Source organism: Phyllostomus discolor, chromosome 11 (genome assembly GCF_004126475.2).
Source record: "Phyllostomus discolor isolate MPI-MPIP mPhyDis1 chromosome 11, mPhyDis1.pri.v3, whole genome shotgun sequence".
Lineage (NCBI taxonomy): Eukaryota > Metazoa > Chordata > Mammalia > Chiroptera > Phyllostomidae > Phyllostomus > Phyllostomus discolor.
The window spans coordinates 87,355,708-87,372,782 of record NC_040913.2 but is presented as its reverse complement, the minus strand read 5'-3'; the positions used below and the strand labels follow the sequence as shown (position 1 = coordinate 87,372,782).

Genomic DNA, 17,075 nt, shown 5'->3' with positions numbered 1-17,075 from the left:
GTATCATGCTCCCACACATTCCTAAACGCGCAGCCACCGAGAGCGCCCCAAAATGCTTCGCTGGTCCACACTCAAGCGGCGCTCCAAACTGTGTCCGACACAATCAAAAGATGGAGGCGAGCTGTTACTTTGGCTCCGCTCGAAACCCGCGTCCGGGTCGGAGACGCACGGCCCCCGGGGCGCCGCGGCGGCAGAAGCGGACTTCGCCCGGCCGCCCTCCGCCCCGCGGCCCCGCCTCCCTCGCAGGACTCCGGGCGCCAGAGCGAACCCGGAGGGGAGGGCGGCGGCGGCGGAGCCCGCGGCGTCACAAAGCCGAGCCAGAACGCCGGGGGCGGTTCCGGGGTGCGCGGCGCCCCGGGAATGCACTCGCGGCACGCCCTCCAGGGGCGGGGGTGCGAGCACCGCCTCCCCCTCCCGCCCGGCCCCTCCTCCCGGCAGGGCCTCCCGCCGCGGCCGCACGTCGCGGCAGCCGGCGCGCCGCGAAGCGTTCTGGGAGCGCCCCGCCGGAAGGACGCACCGGCGCTCGGCGGCGGCGAGGTTATAAAAGGGAAGGAGCCGGCGGCGGGCGGAAGTGGGCGGTGCGGCTGCTCCGGGCGCCGTTGTTTGGGCTCTGGGCCTCCCGCGGGGCGTTCTCCGGGGGCCCGCCGGTGCAGGCCGCAGTGACAGGGCCGCTCGCCCGGCGCCCCCGCGTCGTTCCCGGTGCGGCGTCCGCTCGCGGCCCCCGCGACCCCGCAGGCCCAACATGGCGCAGGAGGTGTCGGAGTACCTGAGCCAGAACCCGCGAGCGGCCGCCTGGGTGGAGGCGCTGCGCTGCGACGGCGAGACTGACAAACACTGGCGCCACCGCCGGGAGTTTCTGCTCCGCAACGCCGGGGACCTGGCCCCCGCCGGCGGCGCCGCCTCCGATGACACGGAGGGCGCCGCGGACGCCGAGGGCGGGCGCCGCAGTCGGCAGCTGCAGCAGCTCATCTCCTTTTCCATGGCCTGGGCCAACCACGTCTTCCTCGGGTGCCGGTGAGTGAGGGGGCGCCTCGCGGCGGCCCCGCGGGCTTTGTGTGCGGCCCGGGGACGGCGGCCCGGAGCCGTCCGCGGGGAGGGCAAGCCGCGCAGCGCGGGGACCCGCGGGCCCGGCTGCCCTCCGGGGCGAGCGGGGCGTCTCTGCCGGAAGCCGACTGGGTGCGCGGCCTGTCGGGGCGCCCGGGCCGGGTCGGGGTCTCCTGGTGGAGTTGGGGGCCGGCGGCGCCCTGGCGGACGGACGCGGAGTTTATTAAGGTTGACACGCGGGGACCTCGCCCCCCCAGACTCGGGGGCACTCGGGGCTGGGGTTCCGGGAACCTGCTCCTGGCGGTTGGTGCCCTTTCTTCATTGCAACCAGGAAACGCCGTTCCCGGGGCCTGTGCGCGCGCCAGAAGTGGTGACTTAGACCCGACACTTCTTGAGAGTGGCTTTTCCTTCTCTTCCAGGTACCCTCAAAAAGTTATGGATAAAATACTTAGTATGGCTGAAGGCATCAAAGTGACAGATGCTCCAATCCATACCACCCGAGACGAACTGGTTGCCAAGGTGAAGAAAAGAGGGATATCAAGTAGCAATGGTTAGCAGATCATAGATGTGAACATACATAGGAGCTTAGAGCATAAGTTTGATAAAATTAGGAATTACTGTTATAACTTACTTTTTTAAAAAGACCTGAGATTTCTGTAATGTTAATCGCGTTGAAATGTTAAACCTAATTTATGTGTCTGTGGTTTTAGGCTCTGAATTTGATAGTTTTCTTTAACCACTTTAGATTTTGAAGTGTCAAATGTCTATGCTTTTGATTTTTTTAATACTAGAAATTCATGATGTTACTCCATGCTAATTTAAGAAATTAATGAAGCTATTCCGCATGTTTTTAAGAAACTGCTGATCCTGAAATATTTTTGCTGTGTGCTTTTTGTATGTTCTGTATATTTTCAGTTATACGAGGTTGACTTAGTCACGTATGTGTTTTCCTTCTTTTTAGAAGGGGTAGAAGAGCCAACGAAAAAACGAGTTGTAGAAGGAAAAAACAACTCTGCAGTTGAGCAAGAAGATCACGCAAAAACTTCTGCCAAACCAGAACGTGCGTCAGCTCAGCAGGAAAACAGCCCAGCGAGTGCCGGGTCCTCCGCCAAGTCGGAGAGTGGCGGGAGCTCCACACGGAGCTCAGGCACTTCGAGTCAGAGCAGCTCCACGGCCGACGGAGAGCCATCTGTCTCCAGCCAAAGCAGCAGCAGCGTTTCTTCTCAGGTAACCGCGGCAGGGTCTGGGAAAGCTTCTGAACCGGAAGCCCCAGAGAAACGAGGGTCCGCGTCCCTGGTCTCTGCGCTGTTGAAATCCAGTGTGAATAGTCATGTGAGCCCGCCCGCAGATGCCGGTCAACAAAGCGGATCGCCTAAAAAGAGTGCTTTGGAAGGCTCTTCAGCCTCAGCTTCTCCCAGCATCTCAGAGATCGAGGTGCCCTTGTTGGGCTCCTCGGGAAGCTCAGAGGTAGAGTTGCCACTGTTGTCTTCTAAAGCTAGTTCAGAGACAGCTTCCAGTGGGGTAACTTCCAAAACCAGTCCAGAGGCAAGTGTTTCATCATCAGTTTCTAAAACCAGTTCCTCGTCAGGCACATCCTTACTAACTCCCAAGAGCAGCACGTTAGCAAATACATCAATGCTGACTTCCAAAAGCACTTCGCAGGTAGCGGCGTCACTGTTAGCTTCCAAGAGCAGCCCCCAGAGCAGTGCATCTCTTGTTTCTAAAAGCACTTCCTTAGCAGGCATGTCGCAGCTGGCATCTAAGAGTAGTTCTCAGACTAGCACATCCCAGTTGCCTTCTAAAAGTACTTCCCAGCCAAGCGAAACGTCTGTCAGATTCTCGTGTTGCAAGTTAACCAATGAAGATGTGAAACAGAAGCAACCTTTTTTCAACAGACTCTATAAAACGGTGGCGTGGAAGTTGGTAGCTGTTGGTGGCTTTAGTCCCAATGTTAATCATGGCGAGCTCCTAAATGCGGCCATTGAGGCTCTGAAAGCAACGCTGGATGTGTTTTTCGTCCCACTAAAAGAACTGGCAGATCTGCCTCAAAATAAGAGCTCTCAAGAAAGTATTGTTTGTGAATTGAGATGCAAGTCTGTGTATTTGGGCACTGGCTGTGGAAAAAGCAAAGAAAATGCAAAGGCAGTTGCATCAAGAGAAGCATTGAAGTTATTTCTCAAGAAAAAGGTGGTGGTAAAAATATGTAAAAGGAAGTACAGAGGCAGTGAGATAGAAGACCTAGTGCTCCTTGATGAAGAATCAAGGCCCATAAACTTACCTCCAGCATTAAAACATCCTCAAGAATTGCTATAATATGTGCAAAATAACACTATACAGTATCTGGTATTGTCAGAGAAAAACTGGCTTTTGTATAATGTAAACACAGGCTTTCACAACTTTTATATTGCTTTTTTTCCAGTTTTGCAGAAAACTTACATTCTCGTCCTCACACAGTAGAACTTGTAAATAATTAATTAATTAATGGCAGTACACATTAAAAAGTATGCATTAACAGCATACCAGTATGCTGTTGTATTTGCTCAAGAAAATACTGTCTTCTATTTTTAATGATACATTAGGTACGATGTGTAGTTCTATAGAGTCTTAAAACTTTTGTACTACTGTTGATTTGATGAAAATGTATTGGGTTGTCTGCCATGCTTTTTTTCCCTAGTGGAATCATCCTCCCACATTAAGCAAAGGGGACCATAGTATTTACGTGTCTGAAAGTCTGAAGCTTAAGGTTTTAAGAATGTTGCCCATAATGTTGAACATGTCTGTTAAAGAATAAAAGAAAAAATAGTTGCCTCGGACTATTTTTATGAGAAGTTGTAAACATTTTTTTGATACAAAGCAGTATAAAGTACTTAAGGTTATTTTATTCTGAAGTTGTTTAAAATTCACCATGATTTTGACCGCTGCAGATTCTTTAAGTGGGTTAATAATTTATGTTTTGAGGTAAAATACAATTTACACTTTTTCTTAAAAGACATAAATGTGGGTTTCTATATTAAGCATATTTTGTGACTACTGCTATTAACAGATTGATTTGTTTAGATATTAAATGCTTTAAGCTATTTTACCTTTTCAAGAAGTTGTGTTTTTTTTTCTCCCGTGAGTCAGAACCAATTCCTGCAAGTGAGTGTCCCGCTGCCGGTCATCATAAATGAGAGCCACGTCATTTTTCATAGCTGATTTTCTACACAACTGGAGAAGAAGGTGCGGTTTGCAAATCTAGAACCGCGTGGTTTTTCTGTGTTCACATCTTAAGAAAATACTGCGATGAATAGGGAGCCACACTCAGCTCTTTAATGAGCCTGTTCAATTGAATTATGCTTATTCGTAATGAAATGGAATCCTGTTTTTGTCTTCGGTGACTCTAACTGTGTTACTTTACCACAGTACATTGTGTTTCGTTTTTCTTCAGACTCGGGCCCAATGTTTGTTATCGTTGCGGCTTTCCTTCTGGCTTTCGGGATGCCGCACCCTGAGCAGTGCTGGGGATAATGTACAGAGAAAAATCGAGAAATGACCTTTCTCACACGCCAGTTGTATTAGACTAGGAAAACTGAATGCGCGGAGCACAATTTAAGTATGTAGGAGTCATTTCTATTTTACGTTCTAGAAATAGACAAGGATACTTTATATGCTTGAAACCAAGAGTAGTTTTATTTCAGCAGATAACCTTTAGAAATTACTAACGTGAGGGTGTTAGATGTCAGAGAGAGGTCCACGTTCTGGAAGTGGGTTGTGAGAAGCAATGACGTGAGTGCGTCAAAGCACTCTTAATTACCTGGCTTTCCTTAGCTTTGAGTGTGTGACAATGATTGTCAGAAGGGCCAGCCCAATACTACAAAGGGTAAATTTCTATAATATATCTAATTAGGCAGTTTGGTGACTTGCTAAATTGGCTTGTTTCAAGTTAACAGAAAGGTTACTGAAAATATTTTAAATTCTAGTAACATTTGGGTGTGGTAGAATTGGAGGACGCTGCTTAGTATAAAAACAAATATTGTTTAACTTGTAAAGATTTATATGCTATAAACTTATTAAAAGTTTATAAAATAACCAGATTTTAAAGAATCCATGATTTAAGAAAAGTGCATATTTTGTAATTCAAGAGAGTATAGTGCAGAAGAAAACAAGTTTTGGGATCTGTTGTTCTTGAGAATCTAGGCTCCTTCTGGGAATTGAACCTTTGACTTCATCTGTAAAGTAGGACTAACAGCTGCCTCAGAGAGCATGGGCAAAAGGATACATTTAAAGTTCCCACTGTAGTGCAATGTACCTTAGTTTATTAACTGCTCATGTATGTGTTCTGACTGCCTCACAGCCTTCTGGCTAGCTATTCTCCTTTGGCCCACTTTTCAGATGGAAGAAACTGAAAAAGGGTTTGGTCAAAGATCGATTTCAACCAGGATTCCCCAGCCCAAGCTTTTATTATGTTGCATTTGTTTACCATTGTCACTTCTCCGAATGCTAAAATTTTTGATACTTCACCTAAGACTGGTTTTCAACACGTTTATTGTTAGTGTCCACAACATCTTTCCAAACCCTCATTTCCTCGAAATGAGTCATGTTGATAGCTCTGTTTATTAAATGTTTCTCCTTAGAACTTGGATGACCTAAATAGTTAACCAGGGAATTATCCCATATGAGTGCGATTGAAGTTAGATTATTAAGATGGGAGAAAGAATTTTTAAAAATCAGTGAGGCCAGGTGATGTCCTGAGACTGATTTTTCTTGACAGTGCTAAAAATCAGAATTCGTTTTTGTTTAATGGTACAGTTAGAAACTTGACTTTGAAGAATGGTATCATGTGCTTTTAACCCAAATTTTGGGGTCTGTTTATATAACAAGTCCAATAGTTACTAATTCAATGCCCACAAACATTTACTGAGGTCAAAAAATAGAACTATAAGCCCTGCAAGAACTCACCATGTGAACAGCTACCATTTACTAGATCCCTGCAATAGGTCGATGATTTACATGTCTGTCTTAAGCCTCCAAACCCTGTGAGGTGGGTTGGGATTAATGGCTTGGTTCTAATTTGAGCCATTGAGTGTGAACACCAATGAGACATGCTGTTCAGTGATACTTGTTTCCAATGTTCCAGAAAATAAGTGTAATAACACTGAGGAAAATTTGAGAAATTTTATTTAGGGTGTTTCTAAAGAAGTAAACTTTAAGGGAAACTGCTCAAATACGTAACTGAAATAATCATTGGAAAATATTTTCTAGAACATTTCTATTTGTAGAATGGAAAGAGACAATTTGCAGAGGCAATGATGTAATCAGATATAGTCAATAGTTGAAACAAATAATCCTCATTGTTCTTTACCATTTGATTATTTGTTAAATATTCTTCTACACTAGCTAAGGAAAAGATGGTTCTCAGGAAAGCAAAGCTAACGGAGGTCTGTTTAGGCCTTTCTAGTTTACCTTAGCCACGTGCCCTGTGCTGGTGGACCTTACTTCATGAGGGAGTTACACACGTGCTCGGTAACCTGCAGTTTGGAAACCAGTGTGGGGTAAAGCATGTGCACCCTTCTGTCCGTGTGTTTCAAAATTCTGAATGCAATTAATGAGAAATGTACATGAAATAAATTCTACTTCGAATATACTCATTTTCCCTGTAATTCACATTCGTTGCTGTCAGTCCACTATTATGGCTCGTAAGAACAGGAGAGAAGGATGACGTGACTTTATAGAAGTCCCTACCAGGGGTGGTAGCAGGTAAGTGAAGATCCACTCATCCAGCCCTGGGAGGTCTGGAGACGTGTGAAGAAGCAGCAGGGATTTGAGGTGTGGGCTCTGACCTCGGCTTTACAGCATGAACTTCACCTGTGTCAGAAGTGCCGCGGTGGAAGCAATGACAATTTTCATTTGATGGGTTTTCCTGGGTTGCTGCAACTACAAATAATGCATCACTCTGTAGGCGGTTTCAAGAGAAAAGCAAAGAGGCTTGAGCAAGACATAGCCAAGTCATCACAGCCTTAAATACCGAGCCATTGAGGTGCACAACAGCAGGGGGCGCCGTTCACATGTAATATAACATCATGGATAGATACAATGATGTCCCTGGAAGCTCTGGAATCCCTGAGAGTGCTGGACGGGTGAACGTACTAGAAAAATCTTACTTAAAAAGAAAATGTAATTTGAAATACACATTGGTGGTTCTGTGAAGCATGGATAGCTTATACATTCTGAAAACTTGGGGGTAGCTTACACTCAAGTTATTTTTTGATGCTTGGGGACACTTTATACTTGGTAGCAAATTACTTTTTTCCAACATTGTTCTATATGGAGAATTATTTGAAGACAATAGTGTAAAATCAAATGATCAGGTGAAGTGAGGCTGCTTGGGTTAGGTTAAGGATTTTTTTTTTCTCAACCAGCCTGGGGGGAGATTTCAAGAACCAGGCAGATAAAGAATGATGCCAGCTCAGGTATGGAGTAACACAAACTGGCTGCTTTGTGCTCTCTCCTGCAGGTAATAATGTCTCTTTCTTACATCAGGTTGTGCTTCAGTGCGTTTGATGGAAACCCATCTTTTTGCTTGCTCAGTTTCCGTCTTTTTCTTTGCTTCATTAATTTTTTCTTGGTGGTCGCCTTTTGCAGATGTGAGCTACCATAAATGAGTAACGATTTTAAGGTTTTTGCTTTCTGAAACTGGGGAAGATAGTACTTCAGAAGTCAGACATCCTATAAATTTCAGCAGGAGGCAGTTCTGGGAGAACAATGAAAAGCAGAAATTGCAGACCCCTTCGGATCTCCATCCGGATAAAGAAGGGGAAAGCGACATGTAGGAAGTAGTATCGCATCAGCCCAGCTCTGTTCCCAGGAAATGGATCTTTGAACTTTTTGTTGACTTTGCTGGGTTTTTAGAATTCAAAATTCCATCCCTTTTTATTTTAGGGGAATCCATGCCACCAGGCACCAAAGCCAAACTTCCCTTCTGAGCCTCTACCTACCACAAACTAAAACATCAACACCATATTGATTTTCTATTGCTGCTATAACAAATTACCACAAATTTAACGGGGTTTAATACAACTCTGTAGGTTAGATCCAATGTAGGTCTCCCTGGGCTCAAATCGATTTATCGGCAGCTCTGTGTTGCCCCCTGGAAGCTCAGGAGAATCTGCTTGCTTCTCTTCCCCAGCCTCCAGAGGCTGCTGCGTTCCAGGGCTCGCGCCCCTCTCCATTCGTCCGCAAAGCTAGTGGTGGTGAGGCGAGGCCTGGGACTGCCTCGCACCGATCCTCCTGCATCACATCTCTCTTTGACCCTGACGTCTGCCTCTTCCCTTCTGACACTTTTCCTGCCTCCCTTTTCTACTTACAGGGACCCTGGTGACGGACTGCATTGGGGTCCGTGGGTAATCTCCCTGTTTCAACAACATCTGACCAGCTTTATCAGTTCTGCCTGCAACATTAATTCTCCTTTGTCATGTGACACATTCACAGGCTCTAAGGATTAGGACAGGGACACCCTTCGGGGTCCGTGCCTGCCACAGAGAGGCCTGAATTCACCGCTGCTGCCGCCTCCATTTGTTTTTTAAATCGAACTATCTTTGAAGTGTAGGCTTTCGAACCTCATCAATGATGAGTGCCGCCGACTGCCTTGCTTCTGAGCGAGCTACCGCGTAGAAGGTGGTAGAGCTTAAAACTGAGTTCTGCAGCGCAGTTCAATCATTGCCGTAGGACTTAAACTTTCAGTGCCGTCAGATCACAAGTAGTCTCTGCCATGCAATCCTCAAAGTCTAACGAGGGAGCCTCCTGCTACTCCCGGTAGCCTTAAATAAGAAAGACTTAAGAGTCAAGAAATATTTAGAAGTAAAACCTCAGCTGCAATAGCAAATAAGCTGCTGAGGGTTTCCAGACTTCTTTTGGGGCACAGGAGAGGGAGTAGAATTGCAACGTGGCTGTAATGAAGCTGCAGGGTGTGGGAATAGCTGTGAAATGCGTGCTCCACGAGCAACTTGATTTACTCATCACCACCTGCCCAACGTCGCACGTGTTAAATACCGGCTTCTCACTGCCGAGAAAAAGACATCTCAAATGTATCGCTCTCAGGTATTGTTGGGTGAGTAGCCAAAGGCCACATCCAATTATTAAAACATTGATTGTACATTCTTCATAGCCATAACAATGAAATCCATCCATGGCATTTAAGAAAACCACATTAAATACCTAAAATTTCAGTGCAAGTGTCCTAAAGAGGTCAAAGGGAAATGTCCATGAGGAACGTAACCGTGTTTCACGGCAGGTAAGATGTATAATTCCAAAGTCAAGGATTCTTTTTAAAAAATCCCAATTTTATGTATTTCAAAAATATATATATTTCATTAGTCTACCACTTTCAAAACATTTTTAAGTGTTCAAAGGCAAATACAGAAGATAATCAACTGAATTTGAGAATAGTATGCATAATCAAATCATTTGGAAACATAATATTGTATAATAGTGTATCCTTTTTTCTTTTTAAAAACATATATATATATTATATTTGTGCTTGTTAATTTTGTATAACAACTTGCGTGGGCCACGAGGACGCCCAGATTTTGGTTGAAGTCCTTCCTGGGGGTGGGGGGGTGGTGGCGGTGGCGGTGGTGGTGGTTGATTAGCGCTGGAATCCTGGACTCCGAAAGCCCGTGGCTGGCCCCGCCCCGTCCACAGGAGGCCCGCACAGAACAAAGGGGCGGAGCTGGGAGAACGGGCTCCGCGGCCGTTCAGGCTGGGACGTCACGCTGGGGCATCAGACTTTTAATCTTGTGCGGTTCTACATATTATTGTTCAGGAAATCCTAATTTTCCTTTAGAGGTACTTTTGTCAAACTTGCTGCAAAACCTCTCCAAAAAAGTAATTTTATCTATTCCAAGTTCTCAGGTTTTTGTTTCTTGGGTTGTTTTGTTTTTTGCTACGGGTACTTTTTCCCTTTCCAATGCTTATCAGCCAGTAACTCTGATGAACTAATATTTGTTTTACTCTTAAGTTGCTAGGTATGCACTTACTTCATGACTTGGTATGTGACCTCAGGCAAGTTGCTTGAACTTCTCTGGGTCCCGGTATTAACTATCACCTGTAAAATACAGCTGGTCTAGAGTGAACCTATAATCCAGTTCCTCAACCCCTTCCCCAGCTCCACAGTTGTTATAAATTAAACCACCATCAGCAGCGGTGGCTTGCCCAGCTACTCCGTAAGGCTGCCTGCTGCCTGCTTTCTCTTCCTTTGGGGAAATCATTGATCTAAGATGACGTTTAGCTATAAAATGACTGAGTCCAAAGTGATCATGAGATGGAAAATATCTGAAATCGTGCACACCTGAAATGCATTATTTTTTCCTCTTCTTTTCCCTCACCTGACCTCTGTGGGTAGAGCACTGTGCAGGGTTCCTGCATAAAATCACCTATTTGCGAGGTTGCTAGGAAAACAGCAACAAAAAAGAACATAATTTTAAGGAAGGGTAAAGTCTATGCCTCCACAGCTTTCAATATCTTCCCTCCCTACTACTCTTGTGTATTCATCTGACGAAATCAACAGGAAAAGTCCTAAAATTAAGGGTAGCATCTGACAGGCATTGAGCTAAACTTTAATCTCAAGCTTTCAAAGAGGTCAAAGCTTCAGTTTACATATGGCTTAGCTACTTCAAGATGCTAGGGTGTTGTCGGGTTCACTGATTACCTGTAAAACTGTTTTAAGGTAAGATAGCCCACTAAGATACGGTGGTATCCACAATGTGTTGGCGTCTCTTTTAACACACTTACGGATCTAGTCATTACATTATTTGTGCAGGCTGAATAATTTATTGAATTTTTGACACACATTTAAGTTTCAGCAGCAAAATTGGACAAGAGGTTGAACTTTGAACATACATCTTTCTTCCCTAAATTTTAAACCCTTTCCCCTGCTTTTAGGGAACATAATTGCATAATTCAAACTCCTTCAATATTGTGACCTAGTTCCTCCTCTGGAAGTTATAAACAGCTCATGTAACTATGGTAACTATCCAGGGAAAACGGAATGTTTTTCTGGTCAGCAATATGCAAAGTATACCTTGTGTTTATTTTTTCTCTCTCTGGGATAACCGAAGTAGATAATATGGGTTTTCCTTCTTGGCTGTCGGAGAATTTTATTATAGTGAATTTTCTCTTGACTACAGCCACCGTCATTCAGCCCCCTCATTAAACATCTTAGGATCACATTTTGCTGTTCGTAGTCATTCTCAATGCCAAACAGCACCATAACCACAGTAGGACTGACTGTATACCCAACTGTAAACCTGTGTCGTCTCCCTCATACACTAAATGTGCAGGCTGGCATTGCACAGAAATCCAATGTGTTCTATTTTGAGCACTTGGTGTTATCTTAACTTTGTCCTTTAATCCTAGCCAGTGTCCTTAAAGCAAAAAATTAAAATGGGATTTCATCTTGGAGGTATACTTACACTGTGAAGAGGTATCCCCAGTTTGTAGTAATTTTTGAAAAGCTTCATTTTAGCTCTATCTTCTGTATTTTCCGCCTACAATTGGAGTGTACTACTTACACAATAACGCAATTAAACGCTTTAAAACTGAACTCAATGGAAATGCAGTTTGTTTGTTTTTTTAAATTACCTTGTTGTACTAATGAATTAAGTGTTAGGTTTTTTTCAGTGCCATTTAAAATGCTCCACTAGACCTTCTAGAACAACGTATACTCTAAATTAATACAAAGCCCCAGATCTTTTAACGATTTATGTAGTTGCATTAGGTACAATTATCTTTCTAAGTGATCTAGCAACTGGTGACCTTTTAATTAGAGTTTGTTTAAAGTGATTTTCTTGAATTTCCCCCTACTTTTAACAGTGCTTTTCAACCATTCAGATATCTTTCTTAGAAAACACTACTATCTGCTTCACCGAATAAATAGGGGATTAACTGCCTCTTACTGGGCTAGACAAGACCTCACTAACAAAATGCAAAGTGTATAAGTGGCTTGGATCCTGTTGAACAAACTAAGTGTAAAAAGTTATTAGTGAGACAATAGGGAAATTCGAATGTCTGGATATTAAATGGTAGTAATATTTTTGATAGAATAATGGCATTGTAGATGTTTTTAAAATTATCCTTTTATCTTTTATCCTTCCATATTTAAAGTATTTACAGATAAAATGATGACAATCCAGCAAGGGTAAGGGGGTCATAGATGAAATAAAACTGGCCATACAGTGATAAATGCTCAAGTTAGGTGAATAGTACATTAGGATTCATTGTACTGTTACCTCTATTTTTGTGTTTGAAAATTTCTTTCTTTTGCCCTGGCTGGCACAGCTCAGTGGATTGAGCATGGGCTGCAAACCAAAGTGTCGCAGGTTCGATTCCCAGTCAGGATACATGCCTGGGTTGCAGGCCACGGCCCCCAGCAACCGCACATTGATGTTTTCTCTCTCTCTCTCTCTTCCTCCCTTCCCTCTCTAAAAAAATAAATAAATAAAATCTTAAAAAAAAGAAAGAAAATTTCTTTCCTTTTTTTTTTTTTTCCTGCAAAAAGCTTTATTGTTTCCATTTGGTCCAATGCATGGGAGAGGGCCCCAGGGTGGGGTCTCAGGGTTATCAGGCTCAGGCGAAAGCCGGACACCAGGGAAATGCAGAGGGGCCCCCGGAAGGCCCCTGGGCTCCAAAGGTTCCTAGTAGTGCCTGAGGGTGAGACTCTCAAAGAGGTACTCTCCCACCCCAGCCTGGGGGCCGCCCAGCCGGCAGATGTCAGTCAGGTGGTCGCCCATCTCCTTGAGGAGCTTCACCACCTTGTCCAGGAAATGGTTCTCCAGGAAGTCACAGAGCTGAGGGTCTGTGCAGGTGGGTAGAAGCCAGGGCATGCAGATCCAAAAGGGCCTGGTTCAGGGTCTTCTCCAAGGCCAAGGCTGCTTCCATGGCATCCTGAGTTTTATCCCACTCACTCATCTTGGGAAGGCTCTGCCACGTCCTGGAGAAGAAGGCGGCCACCATGCTGGTTCTGCAGCTTTAAGAGACGCTCAGAGCCCTCCCGCTTCTCTCGGAAGATGTGGCCCACGCCCTGCAGAGCCCCGGCGTCCCGGTCGAAACAGAAGCCTAGAGAGAGGTCGGTGAATTCCCTGTATGAGGGAATTATATAGATCTTGTAAGACGGAGGCCTCCTGGAGCTGGGGGAGCATTCCCTTCCTGTATAAGCGGAGGTCCCTCCCTCCCAGGTGTCCCCCGCTGAGTGTGTCTTCAGTGTGGCTAGGTGTCGGTGCTGATAGGGAAGGCAGGCAGAGAGCCCGTGTGGCCGGAAAGGCAAGAGGCCGCTGGCTCGGCCTCCCTCTCTGCTCTGTTGTTCCCTCCGGCCCCAGCGGGCTGCGTGCAGTGATGTGCCCACAATGAGTAACAGCTGCCTGTCACTGAGTCCGAGGGTTAGGCTGGCATGCTCGATGGAGGACCCCCGCGTGGTGAGGAGGCCCCGGTCTCCCCAGACGGCGGCACGAGGATGATGCAGACTGTGGTAGGCAGATTTGGAAGCAGTGTCCATGTTGATTTTTAGGCCCCTTCCTAGTTGTAGGGCCTCGATAAGGGTGCTAAAATTCAGCTTTCTGGGCCGAGGTGTTGGGTGCTAAGGGGGAGCTTTCAGCTGTGTGAGTGGTAGTGACTGCTGTGTATCCTGCCCTCTTTCGTCCATTGAGGGTGTAACTGCTGCTGCCTACGAACCAGCTGTGATCAGGCAATGACAGGGGAGTATCAAAGAGCTCAGCGCGAACTGGGGTGGTCTGTTCTGGGACTACAGTGCAAGAGTGCTCAAGGGGAGGCTGTCAGAGGGGTCTGGAAGAAACGTGGCTGAGTTCAGGGCCGTGTAGGGCAGGAGCGTGGCCAAGGAGCTGTTCAGGAGTAAGGTCTGATACTGAGTAATGTGGCTGGAGGTGAGGACATGGCAGGCTCTGCTGTTAGGGACGCCAGCTCCCTGACGCGGGTGGGACTTGGGTGGGCCGGGCACATGTGAGTTTGCTAGACTCAGGTTCGAGGAGGGCCGTCGTGGCTAGGGCCAGGGGACAAGGAGGCCAGTCTCTGGCAGGATTGTCTAAGGTTTTGGAAAAATATGCTGTGAGCCCTGGCTGGCATAGCTCAGTGGATTGAGCATGGGCTGCGAACCAAAGTGTCGCAGGTTCGATTCCCAGTCAGGGCACATGCCTGGGTTGCAGGCTATGACCCCCAGCAACCGCACATTGATGTTTCTCTCTCTCTCTCTCTCTTTCTCCCTCGCTTCCCTCTCTAAAAATAAATAAATAAATAAAATCTTTAAAAAAATATGCTATGGCCCTAAAATCGGGCGGTATGTTTGCTAGAGAACCCCTAGTGCAGCGGCTCCCTCTCATACACGGAGAGACGGAGAGGCCTTTCAAGGTCAGGCGGGGCGAGAGCAGGAGCAGAGAGGAGAGCTTCCTAAGGGGCATTAACAGCCCGGTACAGAGGCGTCTTCCCGTCTAAGGGCTCTTGTTCTGGATCCTGTAGTGCCTCAGAGAGAGGCTTTGCTATGAGGCTGTATTTTGGAATCCAGATGAACCCTGGCAGTATCCAGTGAACCCTAGAAAGCTCCAAGTTCCCTTTTTATGTGAGGTGGTTACAAGGTGGTAATAAGTTTCTTATGCCGTGCTGCGATGGCATGCTGTCCAGGCGAGAGGACGAAGCCCAGGCAGGCAACTGGGTGCTGACTGATGGGCGCTTTGGTGGGGGGGACCTGAGATAGCTTCTGTTTGCTCGGTGCATGTTAGCGGGGGAAGTCCGAGGTTAGGGCTGAGTGAGCCACCCACACCCCGGAGGCGAGGGCCGCCAGGGAGTAAGAGAGCGGCTAGGTCCTGAGCTAGGGCTCGTCCAAAAAGATGGGGGGGGGGGGCTGTCCCGGAACCCCCGTGGGGGCGAGGTCCACGTCAGTTGTTGGGAGCGCCGTGTGTTGAGCAGCCCAAGGAAAGGCAGGGATGTCCGGAGACCGCGGTGAGAGAGTGATGGTGAAGAAGGCGTCCTTGGGGTCTAGGACCGTGAACACGTGCGTGTTGGGGGGAGTGGTGCTGAGGAGGGCGCAGGGGTAGCGAACCACAGGACGCAGGGGCGATGGCCTCACTGCGCATGCGCAGGTCCTGGACTAAACCGTGCAGGCTGCCTGCCTTCTTGACGAGCAGGACAGAGGTGCTGCAGGGAGAGTCTGTGGGTCGCAGCAGGCCACAAGGGAGAAACTTGGTACTGAGGGGCTTGAGACCCCGGGGGTCCCCTGTCTTGAGTGGATACTGCCAAGGGCAAGGGAGACATGTGGGACCCTTCATGGGGACAGTGGCGGGTTGTGCGGGATGCACCTTACCAGGGACACCAGTGTTCCGAACCTCAGGCAGCGTTGCGTCCGAGACCTCAGGGGGTGTGTATCAGAAGAGACGTTGAGATTGAGGCAGTTCCTAAAAGTCCAAGGAAGGCGGCCAGGGGGCGTGAAAGGATTTGGGTGCCTAACGTAGTCACGTGACCCTATCCCAGGAGGTGGGTGGGACAGCTGGAAATTGAAATGAGCGAGTGAGTGAAGAAAACCTGCTGATCTCCCAGGGTGCAAAGGAGGCTGGGGGTTTGTAGAGTGACCTGCGGCCTTCCCTCCACCCCTAAGAAGGAGAGAGGAGGGGAAGAAAAAGGGCCTGGAAACTCAGAAAGGGCAGAGTAAGTGGCTCCGGTATCAACTAAGACATCGATGAGCGCACCTGCAATGCAGCATTACCCAAGGCTCCGCCAATTTGATGAAGCAAAGCGGAGCCTGGTCTGATGGTGAGCCGTCAGTCCGCAGTGTGGGGGAGACCGAGTCCTGTGGGTACAGAGGGAGCCCTCCGAGGGTGCCTGCTGGTTCCAGAAGGGGGGCCTGGTCCCCCTCCTTGAAAGAGCACTCCTCCTTCCAGTGCCCCACCTCCTTGCAACGTGGGCACAGTCCGAGGATGCCGCTTTTCCTCAAGGTATTCCTCGCTCTAGTGACCCTCCTGTTTGCAGGGAAAGCATGTCAGGGCCCCCGCGCCCATGAAAACTGTCATTGTTTTGGGGGGGCCTTGGGTGTGTGCCTCCCTGAACCTGAAGAGCCCCCTCTGTTGCTGAGGTCGTCCTTTGGAAACCTCCTGCTCCCGGGACCATTGCCGGTCTCACTCTCTTCTCCCCCCACCTACCCCCATCGCTACTGTTAAACCCCTGAAATCTACGTCGAATTCCGATTGTGGGGTCCGAGGGCCCTTTCCTAGCTTTTGGAGTCCCGGCCGAACATCGGAGGCCGACTGGGCAATGAAGTGCATTGCAAGGGGAGACCACCTTCCCTAGTCGGGATGGAAATTGGTGCAGAGGCCAAGAGCCCCTGAGTCTGGAGAGGAAAAAAGCAGGGTTATCATCTGCACCCTGAGTGATGTCCTTAGGTTTATCATAGTTGATGGGCCTAGCTATGGCCTGCTTCTTACCCCCCAAAAGGCAGGGAAGCCTGTGGTCCTACCACCACGGTCAAGGACGCCTGCCCTACAGTCCAATGGGGATCTTGGTCGGGGACGGCTGGGCGCCAGGAACGTAAGTATTGGGTTGTCTCCACTTCAGGTCACCCCTGTATTCCCTCGCCTTGGCCCCAGTGTGGCCTCACCCCTCTGCATTAGTGCATGCACGTGGGAAAAATGATGGGAACATCTCACCGTAAGAAGTCCTAGGAGAGGGTGATGGTCAAATTCCTTTGCAAATCTAGCTGGGTTAGCAGCAAAGCTGTCAAGCTGGCTTCACTTTGGGAGAACTCTGATCCAGAGAAAGGCATATGGGCTCAGATACTGCCCTCGGTCGAGCAACCTCACTAAGGGGAAGTGAGTGGCTGGGCTAGAGGGGCCCTGAAAGACATGGCTGGGAGGGGCATCGCCTAGGGAGGGAGGGAGGAGAGGAAGACTGGAGGTGGAGCGGCAGGGGGAACAGACGGAGGGTTTTTGCGGCTGATCCGAGGAAGGGGGAGAGGGACAGCAGGGAGAGGGGGTGCCGAGGCCCAGAGGGCAACATCACCC

At 47.9% G+C, this 17,075-nt stretch overlaps 2 protein-coding genes across 3 annotated transcripts; one reads left to right on the top strand and one right to left on the bottom strand.

Annotated features, from left to right (window-relative positions):
• The first annotated feature begins 567 nt into the window (after positions 1 to 567).
• LOC114508727 (CDKN2A interacting protein) lies at positions 568 to 5,421 on the top strand. Of its 2 annotated transcripts, none has more exons than XM_036011774.1 (3): positions 568 to 1,014; positions 1,464 to 1,563; positions 2,006 to 2,043. In XM_036011774.1, the coding sequence occupies exons 1-3, from the start codon at positions 743 to 745 to the stop codon at positions 2,012 to 2,014; spliced, it is 381 nt and encodes a 126-aa protein (XP_035867667.1). In that variant the 5' UTR covers positions 568 to 742; the 3' UTR covers positions 2,015 to 2,043. The 2 variants fall into 2 exon arrangements, with proteins under 2 accessions (XP_035867667.1, XP_028382564.1); XM_028526763.2 differs by having other exon boundaries at positions 583 to 1,014; positions 1,464 to 1,594; positions 2,006 to 5,421.
• A 7,277-nt stretch (positions 5,422 to 12,698) lies between these two features.
• Positions 12,699 to 14,126, bottom strand: LOC114508382 (ferritin light chain-like). Its single transcript, XM_036011199.1, is given in 3 exon segments — positions 12,699 to 12,881; positions 12,883 to 12,984; positions 12,986 to 14,126. Coding segments are annotated over 3 exon segments (855 nt in total). The 5' UTR covers positions 13,571 to 14,126; the 3' UTR covers positions 12,699 to 12,713.
• Positions 14,127 to 17,075: the final 2,949 nt, after the last annotated feature.